Genomic DNA, 14,178 nt, shown 5'->3' with positions numbered 1-14,178 from the left:
TGCCTAACCCCAGGACCTGGTTCTACTGTTGGTCTTGTACTTCACCAGAGCTCAGGCTCAAAGCTTCCAGTTGCTTCAGATGAGTCAAAGCTGTTTCCCTACAGAGGGGCTGGGTGGAGGGCATGCTTGAGATGCAGGACCACTGGTAAGTGCTGTAGTCATGCTGGACAGCAGGATGCTACCCCTTGCCCTGATGCATGGGTCTTCAATGTCCTAGGAGCAGGCTTGAGACTCACCATAAGGGAACAACTCTAATTCAAGAACCCAAACAACTGGATCACACACAGATTCTGATGCACAGAGAATCTTTTAGGCCAGGGATGCTTTAAAAAAAAACCAGTTTATTTTACCTTACAAATGATAAATAATTTGTTTTAAAAAAAAAATCATTTCAAGTGTGTTTTACTTCATGTTGCAGTATTAAAATACCTTTCCCTTCTCCGCCCTTAAGTGATCAATACAAAAATAATTGTGACCAAATTATTTTCTTTCCCTCAAAAATTCCTGTATTTTAAGCAAAAAGGCACATTGTGAAGGCTTTTCACCAGGAGGTACAGGGGTTCACAATGACCCCAACAGCCTCTCTCCCCTCCCTGCTTGTTCTAACTTGAGTGGAAGAGGACACAGGAACCAGGCTGCACTCCTTCGGTGCTTTTTATCTGATGCCCTCCCGGTATATACCAGGGCCAAGGTCAACTTCTGTATCATCCCTGTTTTACATATAGGGGAAACCAAGGCACAGCAAAGCAGTACAATTATCTAAGAGCTTCTTGTGAATAGCTGGCAGAGTAGTACATAAAACGACACAGATGTAGAATGTTGTCTTCTTCAAAACTGCAGTGCGGTCCCACCTGGGATCATCCTCCCACCTTGCAACCAGAATGTTACAACAGTAGTCAGAAGTCTCTAGATGGTTCTTAGCAGGGGAGTCACAGGACCAACACAAAAAGTTGGGCCTTCACTAGTCTAAACAGCGATTAATTAGAGCCCTAATTACCAACCCTTTAGAGGCAAAAGTAATTGCTGGCATATATCCCCCCCCATTATACTTCTAGCCACAGGAAGGATATAACAGCCAGTCGGACGCTAGGAAAAGGCAGGCTCTTGTTTTGGGTAGGCTTCGTACCTTCCTTGTTCAGGGTATGTGGTCCCATAAATCAGCTGTTTTCCCACTGGGAAATGCTGTTGTGTCACCAGGAGGTGGTGAAGTCAGTGAGGGGGCTTCTTCGGTGGCAGAGATGCTTGACAAACCAGGTCACCAACACCCTTTCTCTCCCTGCCCTGACCACTCATCAGGATGCTCAAGGCTGATAACTGATCAGGACTGCCCCCTTTCACATCTGCTAACTCCCAAGCAGGTCAAAACACACCCCTCCCAGTGCTTCAACCCAGAAACCTGCATCTCCTGCTTCTTCCAGGAGGCCAGATCTCCTGGCAGCTGTCAGGAGAGCATCAACATGCAGTGAGCTGAGCCCATTTATCACAGAATGAGGCAGCGTCAGGTGGGGAGGGGCCAGAAGGAAAGGCACACACACAGAGCTCTCCTGGTACAAGGCACCGCTGTGAACCGTATTCCTTCTTTGGAGCAGCCAGCTCCAGGAGGCCCTTAGCATCATAAATGGAAGGAGGCAGATGAGATGCCCCTTGCAAAGATCTGGCCTGGCTTTGCTAGGTCTCCTCGTCCCAGAGACAGAGCTGCTTCTGCGGTACATAGTAATCAAAGGTGTAGCCCTTCTGGCAGCTGCGGATGCCACATTTGTAAGAAGAAACCTTGCCCCCAGCATCGCGACTCTTGCAGTACTTCAGCATGCACGGGTACCACTCGATGCTCAGTGAGTAGCTGCAAATGCAGGGTTTCCAGCGGTCTGCACACAGCTTGCAACGCTGCAGGTCAGGGAGATCGGATGTCTGTGGCAGGACCTCAAACATGGAGCCATCCACCCCTGAGGGAGAAAGCAGAGAGACGTTGCTCAGGGTGCTGCTGAAAGGCATGGCCAAAGGAGAAAACCACCAATGCAAGCACTGCTCTCTCTGCAGAGTCTCCAGGACAGCCGAGGAGGATGAGGTTAGACACAGTGCATTTCCAGTGGCTGTGTGGACACGAGTCTGAATAGGAACCACGGGAGAAGAAAGGGCCCTCGGGAAATTAAGCCAAAAGATACACAAAGTGTGGGAAGAACGTATTTCTTTTCAGTGATGGGCCAGGTGAAAGGTTACCTTGGAAATACTTGCCTAATTATGTTCATTAGGAGAGCACCACCAAAAGTAGTCAGAGATACTAACAAATACACTAGTGCAATGTGATGTGCAAGCAAGCGATACACATGCCTTATCCACTGTAAAGACAGTGAAAGAGAAGCCAAAAATGATCTGTGCTGATCACCAGAAATCTGGCAGGAGAGATCACAGCAGAGCGCCAACTTGCTGACAGGAGCAGTTCCAATGAAACCGAACGAAACTTACCTCTCTCCAGCCAAAATTTGACATCTTCTTCTCGGGTGTAAATTGCTTCTTTGGCCTCTGCACAGACATTGTGGATGTGAGAGCTCAGCTGGGCCCCCTTGCTGAAGTTGACAGCTACATCCATGCTGAGATGCTCCAGGCCCCGCACCTCCTCAGCCTGCCGCACTGTCCTTGGATTTTTCTGCAGAGGATGAAATAATGAAAACCAAAATCCTCGTTGCAACAAATTATTCCGTATAGCATGTCGAGATTTCATGCCAACACAAGATTTGCAGATGGGTATTCCTCTGTAAATGCACCTGCATCCTATCTGGATGGAAGGCACTTAAACTTCTTGCTGATGCTGAAACCGATGATAGTTTAACATGCTCTGATCTGCCTGTGATCGTTTATTAACGCTTTGTTGTGATAGATGGTCCCAAATCAGTACTTACTTCGTTGGGCAATGTGGGCTAAGGGTTTTCATGGTGATTGCTCTAGCCATCCACTTACCCTTTAATACAGGCTAGGCTGAATAAAATCATGCCTTATTCTAGTTTATTAGTAGAATAGGATCAATACTATTGATGAACTTAGTTTAATACCGAGTCCCTCAAGCGGGAGGGGTGGTCAAAGGTGGGTCTAATAGCTGAACAATCAGGCAGCTGCCTGGGAAGAGTATCGAGGCAGGACAGCTCTAAGAAACCCTGGATAGGCTGGAGGATGGAGCTGGCACTGAAGCTAGCTGCAGGGTGCCTCTCACCTGCCGCAGCTTTGCCATGGACTCGCTGGGGATGATCTCGTTGCGGTGAAGCCTTGTGACGAAGCAGAGCGCTTGGAACTGGCTCTGGCCCCTCTCCAGCTCCCCTAGGATTAAGGCACGGAAGATCTTCACCTCCTGACAAAGAGATAAGTAAACAGAGTGAGAGTCACAGATCTTTGGCATCAGTGGGGTGAACCGAAAAGTCAGGGTCAAAGAGAAAGGCTCCATCCAGAAGAACAAAGTCAAAGGTCTCATACTTCTGCTACCTGAGCACAGGGGTGTAGTCCCAGGTGCAATCCCACCCAAAAGCCTGCGGCAAAATACCTGGTGTCTGTGAAGTAGTAAGGCTTTTCGCAATCCCACTGTGGCAAGGACAAATTGCTGCCGGGTCACATCCCACATCCATGGCTCTCTCAAACAACAGCTGGGGGTTTCAGGCCCTTGCTAAGAAGCGAGGCAAACCTCCAGGTAGTCTCATTTTGTTTTGTTAAACAAATACCACATAGCCATTATCTCCATGCATTACTTACAGCAAGCAGCCCCAATTCTCCTCTGCTACCTTCCCTCACTTGCTTCTGAGCAGCTGGTATCCTGGAGAACAAATTATTCATTTCTGAACCCAAGAACATGTGGAACAGAAATGAAAGCCAAATTATTAAAGCCAGAAGGAACCCATTATGATCAGCTGCAGCTGACCACCTTTTCTGCTTGGGTCAATAATTTTGGCATTTTATATATTAGGGCTTCTGACATGGATTGTAGCCCATCTCCAAAACCAGCTTGGAAAGCAGGCATAGTTACCTCCATGTAGACTCACAGAATACCTTGTTCAATAGCAAAGCCTCCCTATATCCTGTTCTGGTGTAAATCAGCACTGATTTCTATGCAGGTATCAATTAATTTGGCTTCTAGCTTCAGGGGCATTTGTGCACTCTGTGGGAGTCTGCCATCCCCTGCCTTGGTGTCAGAACATGCTACTACAAGGGCTAAGTAGATGGATTAAATGATGCCTCCCCCTCAGTATGAAGAGCAATTATTGCCTTCTGGCACCCACCTGCAGCCATTGCTCTTAACAACAACATCTACAGAGAACTGGACAGATACTGGTGGCTAGGGACCAGCAAGCAGAAGCTATGCCAAGCTACTAAGATCATCCCTCTCCTCCTGAGCTACTCCTGCTGTATGGCTCATAAGCTCGGCTTCTCCCAAACCTCTTTCTGCCCTAAGAAGGGAGCCTTTCTCTTTTCTACAACCTCTAAGCCATGCCCATGATGACTTCTTCTGCAGACTAGAGCTCATACAGCCCACCGTTTATTCCCTGCCTTCTCTTCCACATCCAGAAGAGAAATGGGTAGGCAGCTCAGTGCACATCTGGACAGCTGAAATCTGCAATCTGGGATGCATTTTGCTCCCCAAGATAAGGATTTTGCTGGGTGCATTTATTGACCAAAAACTTGCCACAAGAGCAGAACATGAAGGCGTTTTGGGAAGAAAGAAATACTAAAAATGCTTGTGAAATTACTATGGAATCATTATTTTTTGACTGCTTTAACAGTGAGAAATCCCACCAAGACATTGGCACCACTAGAACAGCCCCTGTTCCCATCTGCATTTAGTCCAGCTGCCATCTTCTGCTGTGAGCTCCCACACTGTGCAAGGCCCAAGGATGAGCAGAATAAAACCAGCAGCTGACCCTGGCATATTCTTCAGTTGCATATTTGATTTCAATTCAGTTTGTACAATCAGCATTCAGCCTGGAAAAAGCAAAGTGGGATAGCCATATTTTGCTCTCAGGCCAAAAACCTCTACAGGAAGGAGATTAAAAACAGTGCAGTACTTCCCAGGTTGGGGGCAATTTTTGTAAAATGAGAACATGCTAAGCAACTGATTAATCCTTCTGATCTGCCTATTTAAGAATTAGTCTTCAGACACCTAACTCTCTTTCTCACGGCTGATACATAAGAGAGGTTCACAGCTCTCACTGCTCCTAGCAAATGGTCCAGAGCTCCCTACCAGTCCCACACAGCTGCAGGTCCCTCACTCCACCTCCAAAGTTCGGATCCTAGCTGCCCCTGCAGAGTCCAGGCAGAGATAAGCTGCCTCCCAAGTGGGCTCAGGTCTCAAGGCACCACCTCCACAGTCCACAAAGGGCTCCTGGATTCAGTGACCCTGTTCAGTGACGAATTCAGGCAAAGGTTCTATGTATCTGTTTTAAGTGTTTCTGAGTTCTGAGTACATGGGAGAGGAAAGACCAGATTTGTGTCACGATAATGCACCAGTGAAACACACGAACAGCTCTCAGGCATCAAGACAAACATCTACTCCCCGCTCCAACCAAAGGCAGACACAAGGAGCAAGCTCGGAGTGCACAGGGTCACCAGCCACTGCTGTATTGCCCTCAGAGCACCTCATTGAAGCACCATCTTCAGCTCCAGCCCTGCTCCCACCACCAGAAAGCAAGTGATCCAGGGCTGCTGCTCAGCTAATCTAAATATTTATCAGCCCATCTATGCGCTTACTAATTTATACGTCAATGAGTCCATGTAACCGCTGTTAAATATCCCTGCAAGAATCACCATTGAAAGAGCTCATTGGTAGGGGATGGAAGGAGAGAAAGAATAGAAAGGTGAGGAAAAAGTGGTCTTGCAGTGGGGGAACTACAGCTCCATGAGGAAAGAGCAAAGGAGAAGACAGTAAAGATCAATGGGGCGGTGCTCCACTACATGATTCTCCTTTCTCAGAAAGGCATGGCTGATCTCCCTCATGTCTCCCCCCTCCTACCCTTGGGCACACACAGAGCCAGCCCTTTGCTCCCCCACCTGCCTGCCGCAGCCCCTTCCAACTGAATCAGAAAGGCTCTGCGCCTGGCTGGCTGGATGGTACATTGAACAGCAAAGCCAGATCTTTATCTAAGTCAGCCATTCCACCAGCCCTGATGATGCTGCTGCCTGTGATTGCAACCGCCCCAAGCTGCGACCCTGCAACCACCCCATGCTGGGCTTTGGCGCCCCAGAGATGGGGTAATTTCTTCTCCTCTTCGCTGTGTCCCCACTGCTTCTGGTGCGTGTCCCTCTCCCAGCCCTATCTCATTCCACGGCATCTAAAGGAAGCAACTCTGGTGTGAAGAGGGCTCTGGTGCTGCCTAAATTCCAGGTGTCAGGGATTTCCAGCACATTTTTTGATACCAAGGGAGGTTCACGGCGAAAGCCAGGAATGGTCCGGGTTTGCCAACACTGAAATAACCAGTGAGCAAATGAACAGCTTTAATCAAACTGTTTTGTTCAAGGAGTTGGCTCCTATGGCATGTGTTGTTCCAAAGAGAGAAATCCTACCCTTACCCAGCTCAGAGCAAACCCAAAGCGACCCTCGCCGTGGTTTCCAGAGCAAGGTTAAAACTATGCTGCATGCTGGCCCATTTTCTGGGAGACACATACCCTGCAGTGACCACTCACTCTCTCCTGAGCAAGAAGTCAGTCTCTTCTTCTCCCCAGCCCTGCTTCGCCTCTCTGTCTCAAAGCCTTGCTTGGCTTTCCCTAGCTTTCCAGCTCTTCCTGCCCTGGCTATGCAACCTCAGGTGGAGCAAGAACCGAAGCATGTCACATCAAAAATATGTCACACTTCTCACCTGGAAGAGGCTACCAAAGTTTTTCCTACTCTGAGAGAGCCTTTCACTCCCCAGCCACCTCACCTCTTTTCCACCAGCAGAAGTAGGGTGAATCAGCACCAAGGTGGGTACCCGGCCAAGGCAACCAACAGCACCTTTAATTCTGGGTTCCTGCAAAATTTCCCAGCAGGGAACAAGTCTCAGCAGAACACTGCCTTTGCAATGCGGGGACTCTCCGGATGAACTCATCATGGGGGTGTTGAGAATCCTTGGCCCTGACCCACACTTGTGTGGCGGGTACAGTTACAACTATTGTTTAGGACACTCGGTGTAACGCAAACAACCAGTTTTGCAGCCACGCTCTCGTCATTGCACTGGAGGTAACCGCAGCCTTGGCTTTCATGGCAAGGGGAGAGCAGCTCCTCTCTCCTAAAGACAGAAAAGAAATCAGTGCACCGAGCTCCCAACAGCTCAGGCTGCCTGTACCTACCAAAGGGACTTCTAGCAAAGACTAGCCTGCAAAGAGGATCGGGGAAATCATTAAACAACTTACCTCCTAGCACAGTCCTCAGCCAGCTCCTCCAGGGACTGTCATCTGGGGTGCAAGAACAATTCAGCCTCCATTTCTAGGGTTTATCCAGTAGAGACTTACAAGCCTGTGTGGTCTAGATCTGAGCCCAGTGTCTCGACTTCACACTGAGTGGAGCAAACCAGTTCCCAGGGAAATAAATTATTTCAATGCCTTCCTCCCCACAACCCATTCAGCTTTCCTGCCAAATTTCTCTCCCCCAAGGACATAAGTGCTGCTGTGGAACCCATTTTTGTCTTTGCTGTCGCACGCCTGCTCAGAGTGGGGAGTACATGCAAAGGGGACATGCTGCTAGGGGCACTGGGTAACATCGGCACTCCTGGGCCCAATTCCTTACCCTGTCAGCAGCCTTTGCTGTGGCCAGGGCCCTGCCTGCGCTGCCCAGGGGAACAGCTACAGCTGGTCAGAAAGTCCTTGTGCCTGTACGACACAGAGAATGTGTTATTGCATCCACACTGGGAGTCCGACCAGCTGAGTTACCCTGACTGGGTGGGGATTACGGTCTTTAACCCCTCTCCTACTGGAAATGGCTAGAATGGACACATTTTGGTGCACTGCCTCTTAAGCTCAGGCATCTATAAAGGCAAATTAGGGATGTGCGGGGGTGGGGTGGGGCTGGGCAGGGAAGCACATTTTCAGGAGCAGTAAGGTTTGATGCTGATTCTTACAAGCACTGAGCAGCCAGAAATCCCCTCAATGCCCCGAGATGCTTGGTACACCATCCTCTTGCCCAGCACCCACAACCTGAGGGGTGCCTAAAAGTAACTGTCAGAGGCCACTTCTGAAACTGGATCATACCTAAAAAGTGATTTCCCCAAAGGTGTGGAGTGAGCAAAGGGTAGCTCTGGCCATAAGGCAGGAGTTCAGCCCTGCGCTCAGCCCAGCAAGCCATCACACTGCCTTTGCGGGCAGTACAGCTGCCATCTACCCACACTTGAGCGATCAGTTCAAGAGAGAGCATTTTTAGATACCTCAGGGTAACAAATGCTACCATGTTTTAATAATCCCACCCCATCCCTCCTGCCCTCCCAGAGGGTGCTGAATAACCTTCCTATTAATCGTTTGGTATCTCTATAGAAGAGATGAGGCTGCTTTCCAAATTACTCAGGTATCATCTTCGGACAGATGCTTCCTTGTATCACCTGGTCATTCAGCACCTAACATGATGGACCCCTGGCATAAGGAAATTCTCAAAACACCACCCCAGAATATCACATAACATCACCTTAGTAACAAGGAAACTGAAAGGACTGGCAGCGCAAGTGTTAAAATACCATTACCCATGCTTTCTCCCTTGTGTTTCCAACACAACTTTTCCAGCAATCAAAAGGAAAAAGAAACTTTTCTATATCTTTGTGCTTGGAATAAAACCACCCACTTCGTTCTCAGGCCACAGTTTATCAACTGGCAAGATTATGCTATTCAAATTAGACACAACATTTAGGGTTGCTGTCCCCCCTTGCTCTTTTTTGCAATACATTTTGTGCCTGACGGTGCTATACAGGAGAAGTAGTGTTTTCATCACGTTCTTTCAAACTGCAAGAAAAGAAACAGCCTTTACTACTGTACTGACCAGAAAACAAGTTCCAGTTTGGACTCCCACTGACCAGTTTGTGATGCACTGGAGAACAAGGAAAAAAAACTGGTATGCTCTGAGGACAAGACTTCTTCAGGTTCAGCTCTGGAGAGAAGGCAGGTGTGAGAGAGAAATTAAAATCCCACCTCTGTGGAAGACCCAACTGCTGTTCATGTCCCACCCAGCTTCCACCAGTGTCAGGGCAGAGAAATGAACCGTGATCTCATTATAACTCCTTTCTTCTCCAGCCCCTGGTCTAGCAGCAACAAGGAAAACAAAAAAAAAATATCTGCCTTTGGACTAGCCCCCTGCAGTTTAAGCCAGAGAAGTGGAAAAAAATCATTTTTGCAAAAACCCAGCATCCCGGCCACAGCATGACCACACGATCTAGCTTGGGAAAGCCAGATCAACAACCCCAGCTGCTTTTACCAAGTCTAAAAGCCTCAAGACCTTCTCTCTGGAAAGGAGTAGCTGTGTAATGTTAGAGATGAGGACCAGAGCAGAGCAGGGAAATGCCTGCATGTAGCCAGGAGAACAGGTCAGAAGGGGAAGTCTGGCCAGGCAGCTGCCCGCTCTCATCATTACTCACTGCACCACAAATTCATCTCCTCAGTCCTTTATGTCTTTCTGGCTTTTTTTCAGCTATTTTCCAGCAAGGCCATGAAGCAGAGAGAGCCAGTACCCAACTGCTCCAAAACTGAAGATTACGAACGGGCTTCTGCAAGTCTGATGCTTGCAAAGCCTTCCAGGGACCATCTCCTGTGTATTTCCAGCAGGAACTGAGGGGATGCATGGAGCTAAGGATTTTACATACTGAAGTCAAGATACCTTCAGAGAACCTCTCCCCAGAAGCAGCTCAACTATACTAAGGACGAGAATAAGAAAAGAGCTAACGTGTACTCTGTTGGATTTGTAGGTAAGGTTTGACAGCAAGCTTTCCTCAAGAAGAGCTGAAGCCCAAAGGGCCTACCTGATTTTGAATTTCCCTTAGCCAGAAATACTCTGTGGTATGCAAGTTTGTAGACTGCAGGCTTAAGAGGCCTCCCTCCTTCTGTTCTTTACCTTCTACGGTATGCTGTGTCTTCTCGGAATCTTTTTTTTTTTGGGGGTACTGCTTTCCTGGATGCGTGCTGGAGTACCCTAAGCATGCCATCATGTCCAAAATCACCATAGCTTCTGCTAGCATCTCAAAGAGGGCCATGGGAGGCGGCCGTCTGAGAGACTTGCAAGACAACTGGGACCAAAGAGCGTAGCTGAAAAGAGACGCGGTACCAGAACAATCCCTAGCAGAAGGCTCCAAGGTTCACAACAGGTTAGGACACAACTCCTTCCTATCTCATGGGTCTGAGCTTTCTCCTGCCACAAACCAAAGTCCACCTGAGCAAACAGGCTGGATGGAAGGCTGGAACAAGATAACACTGTCGCGCCATCTGGACAGCCATGCCACCCACGTGGTAGCAAACAGCTCTTCTCTGTGCAATAGAAAGTGTGGAACATGCCAAGTCCGGCTGGATGCAATGAAGAATGCCACGCTGGCCCAGAAGCCACCATCTCCTGCTGAGAGCATAGGATCTTAGACTTCAGCTCAGCAAGGATCACCTCCCTGCAGGGAGGCCACCCCTCACACACTGGGTCAGGAAGAAAGGTTCCCCTGACAGGTGGGCTACTGTCAGTCCCACAGTCAAACACTTCCCACGCCACAAAATCACACATGTGCTCCCAAAGACAGCAGGAGTCCACCTAAGGAGCTAACTGTATCCCACATGCGTCGTGGAGGGAGATGTTCTAGAGATAAAGCAGAGCATAAACACCCCCACCCAGGCATCAGGAACCTGAGCTCTCCTCACTGCACAAAGCCTCTCCTGCCCTGGCCCTGCTCCATGCCCAGTTGCTGCCATGCAAAGCAACGCTACTTGCAACTCAGCAAAGAAAAACAGAGCTGCTAGGGTCGGCAGGGTGCAGGAACGGCATTGCCACCCATCCATCCCACTGGGATCTTTACCACCTATTTGCACAACAGAGGCAGCCCAGGTTACAGGTGTAACGCTAGCAATAGCTTAGAGCTATATATGTGAGAGTTGCTCTGCAGAGACTGCAAAGACCCCGACAGCGCTCGAAGGTGGAGGGGCTTTTCCCCCACACATGCGAAAGGACCCCGCTCCTCCTCGGAGACAGTTCTGGCTCCCGGACCCTCAGCCAGGGTCTTCCCAGGCTCCAAGTCGCTTCGAGGTCCCGAAGGACCTCACGCACCGGCGCTCACCCCACAAAAAACAGAGCCCTGACCCGATCCTCTCGCCGGGCCCATCGGCTGACCCGCGAGGTGCGAAGGGCCAGAGCTCCCAGCCCGCAGTCTCTGATCTGCTCCAGCCGAGCCGGGAATCGCCGTGGGGACACCGGCCCCGCAACACACGCAGCGGGTTATCCCACGGGGCTGGGGGGGGCCGCGGGAGGGGACGGGCTTTCAGCACACGGGTCCCCCTCGGGGCAAGCAGCGCGGAGACCCCAACCCCCGCATCCCTGGGGAGCCCCCCTCCCCACCGCGGCACCTCCCGGGGACGCCCCTCCGGCGGGGCGGGCGCAGGCAACGGGAGCTGCCCGGCGCTGGGACGCGACGGCGGGGCGGGCTCCCGAGCCCTACCTGTCTGAAGTCGGCGGTGAGGGTGACGAGGGCGCCGTCGGCCGTCCGCAGCTCCAGGCTGATGCAGTCGGAGCCGCTGTCGGCCTGCAGGCTCTCCTCCGTCACCTGCCCGCCGGGCAGCCGCACCCGCACCCGCAGCTCGGCCCGCGCCGCGGGGCCGGGAGCGCCGGGCAGCGGGGCCAGCGCCAGCCACAGCAGGGCGGGCAGCGCCGGCAGCCGCCGCCGGGGGCCCCGCATCCCCCCCGGGGGCGCGGAGCCGGGGCCGGCCGCCGCGGGCTCAGGGCAGGGCCGGCATGGGGCGGGCGCGGAGCGGCGGCGTGGGAGGGCGGGCGGCCCGCCGCGCCCCCGTCCCGGTGCGGCTCCCGGCCCCGCTGGGCTAGCTCGGCGCGCCGCCCGCTCGCCCTTTTCATTCAAGCCCTCGGCGGGCTCTTCCCTCGCCCCCCGCCCGTCACTTCCTTCCCCCGGCCCAGGGACCGGCCCCGCGCAGGCAGCGCGCCGCCCCGCCGTTAAAGGGCCAGCGCCGGCCGCGGCGGGGCGGCGGAGGCTGGGAGGGCAGCGCCCGCCGGAGGGCCAGCTCGGTCCTAAGCAGCGTGCCCTGCACGCACCCCGCTCCCTCCTGCCGCCGGGGCTCCGGCCGCGGCGGGACGGTGGAGAGAGGCGTCTCCTGCCGGCTTCGGGGCTCTCCCGCCTTGTGCGGCCGTGGTTTTGATGTTTTTTTCCCTTGGGATACGCAGCTATCTACGAACTGCAGTTGGAAAGAAGGGAGGGCAGCGCTAACAACAAAGCCCCGCTCTCCTGCCGGCACCGCTACGGAGTCCTCTAAGCATGTGGTTACTGTGAATCAAACGTTTACACGATTGCTCGGGCTCTCGCAGCGCACCAGCACAGGTCCGCTGCGAGGCACGCTGGATGTGTTCCTGCCTCTGAGGACGTAACGTCGGCCACTTCAGATTTTCTTTCACAGGCGCGCAGACCCGGGTCGCTTCAGACTCTGCACTTCACAGTCAAAAAGCTCCCACTCTGCCCTTCACCCACCCAGTTCTGCAATCACTTCCAGATGGGCAGATGCTCGTGAAGGGCCCCTTTGATTTCAAAAGGTCTCTCTGCAAACACAAAGGTCACTGCGGCAGCAGGATCAGGGCCTCAGAGAAAGAGCTTTGCAAGGAGACACACAGAAATAAATAGAAACAACCATTTAAATCCACACTTCCAGGCAGAGAGATCACTCTTGTCCAAGCAGCGCTATTTGTGGCACCCCACACAAGTTTTAACCCTAAATTTTCACAGCCTCCCTCAAACAAACTTGTCTCCTTGAAATACTTTTCAGAACAATAGCAACGCTAAAAGTAACAGCTGAGGAGAAGAAAAAGCTAAGAGGTGCAAATGGGCAAACGGGAGAAAAGAAATGGCTCAGCTCAGATACAAAGAGAGGGAGGGCCCACAAGGTAGAAACCTACAGGAAGACAGTTCCTCATGACAAAAGCTGCAAAGGAGAAGGCCCCACTCAGAGTGTATTTATTCAGAGGAGATTATGCAGAAAGACAGGAGGACCCCAGCGGGAGCTAGAAGGGAAAGTGCCCTGAGGTCCGAGGGCAGAAATAATCCTTGGAAGATTTCCAGTCCAAAGGGCCATGCTCGTTTCTCGGCCCAAAGCTGGAATCCACTTCCCTGTGGCACTACGGATGCTTCAGACCCATCAGCTTGCAACTAAGTCCCAAGCACCAGAGCACAGTGCAGTCTTGTGTCTGTGCTGGAGGATAAAGGGAGATAAGGCTGCACTCTATGCAGCTCTAAACATTTGCGGAACATGCTCTCCCAGCTGCAGGTTTTAGCAGTGCCCACTGTGTACCTGGATCCTGGGGTGTGGGAGCTAATTCCGGACTGTGTTTCACTGTCTTGCCGAGCTAGCAAAGTTGACTTGGAATAAGTGGTATCATTTTTCTCCTGGTACCTCCCAGAGCAAAGGAAATGAGAAGGCAGGCTGTCTCAGAGAGCTCTTTCTGAGGCTCAGCACCTTGCCAGGAATGCTGTAGTCCCGCAGATTGCAATTTGAGCAGGACACCACTGAACCTTGAATCTGACCTGGGAACGGTAGATTGATCCCAGTCCCAAAATGAATGGACACACAGACAAGAAATACTGGAGGGTGGGGAGGAGATTCAAAAACACTGGCAGGCAACAGATTTAAAGAGCAAGTAGCTCTTTAAAGCAGATAACAGAAAAACAACCAGGGAGCACAGGAGAGGCGAACTTTGCTGAGGTTTGAAAGAGACTGAAAACTGATGAGTGAAAGGGACAGACACTGCTGGTCAGCATCCCAACAAGAGACACTTGAACAGCTTAGTGGTGGGTGGAGAAATACTGGCCATTAAGGGTAGCCAGAGAAGAGTAAGTACAGCTCAAAGACTTTGGAACAGGTCTGAATGTCCAAACAAATTCTTTACTGGTGTCAGTCAGCCTCTTCCACCTGTGTTGTTTGCTAATATGGGGCAGCTCTTCATACATGTAATCTCTTCTCCGGACTATAGGGAAGGTGAAACATGCCTTACAGTTCAGCGCTCCCATT

At 51.4% G+C, this 14,178-nt stretch overlaps 1 protein-coding gene across 2 annotated transcripts; it reads right to left on the bottom strand.

Annotated features, from left to right (window-relative positions):
- Nucleotides 1–325: 325 nt before the first annotated feature.
- On the bottom strand, nt 326–12,314 carry OAF (out at first homolog). 2 transcript variants are annotated; one of them, XM_075116529.1, is made up of 4 exons: nt 11,613–12,314; nt 3,206–3,340; nt 2,464–2,644; nt 326–1,943 (listed from the first exon to the last, which is right to left on the bottom strand). In XM_075116529.1, the coding sequence occupies exons 1-4, from the start codon at nt 11,847–11,849 to the stop codon at nt 1,669–1,671; spliced, it is 828 nt and encodes a 275-aa protein (XP_074972630.1). In that variant the 5' UTR covers nt 11,850–12,314; the 3' UTR covers nt 326–1,668. The 2 variants fall into 2 exon arrangements, with proteins under 2 accessions (XP_074972630.1, XP_074972631.1); XM_075116530.1 differs by lacking the exon at nt 11,613–12,314 and adding an exon at nt 3,530–8,241.
- Nucleotides 12,315–14,178: the final 1,864 nt, after the last annotated feature.

Source organism: Phalacrocorax aristotelis, chromosome 22, assembly GCF_949628215.1.
Source record: "Phalacrocorax aristotelis chromosome 22, bGulAri2.1, whole genome shotgun sequence".
NCBI lineage: Eukaryota > Metazoa > Chordata > Aves > Suliformes > Phalacrocoracidae > Phalacrocorax > Phalacrocorax aristotelis.
This window is presented reverse-complemented; position numbering and strand designations above follow the sequence as displayed.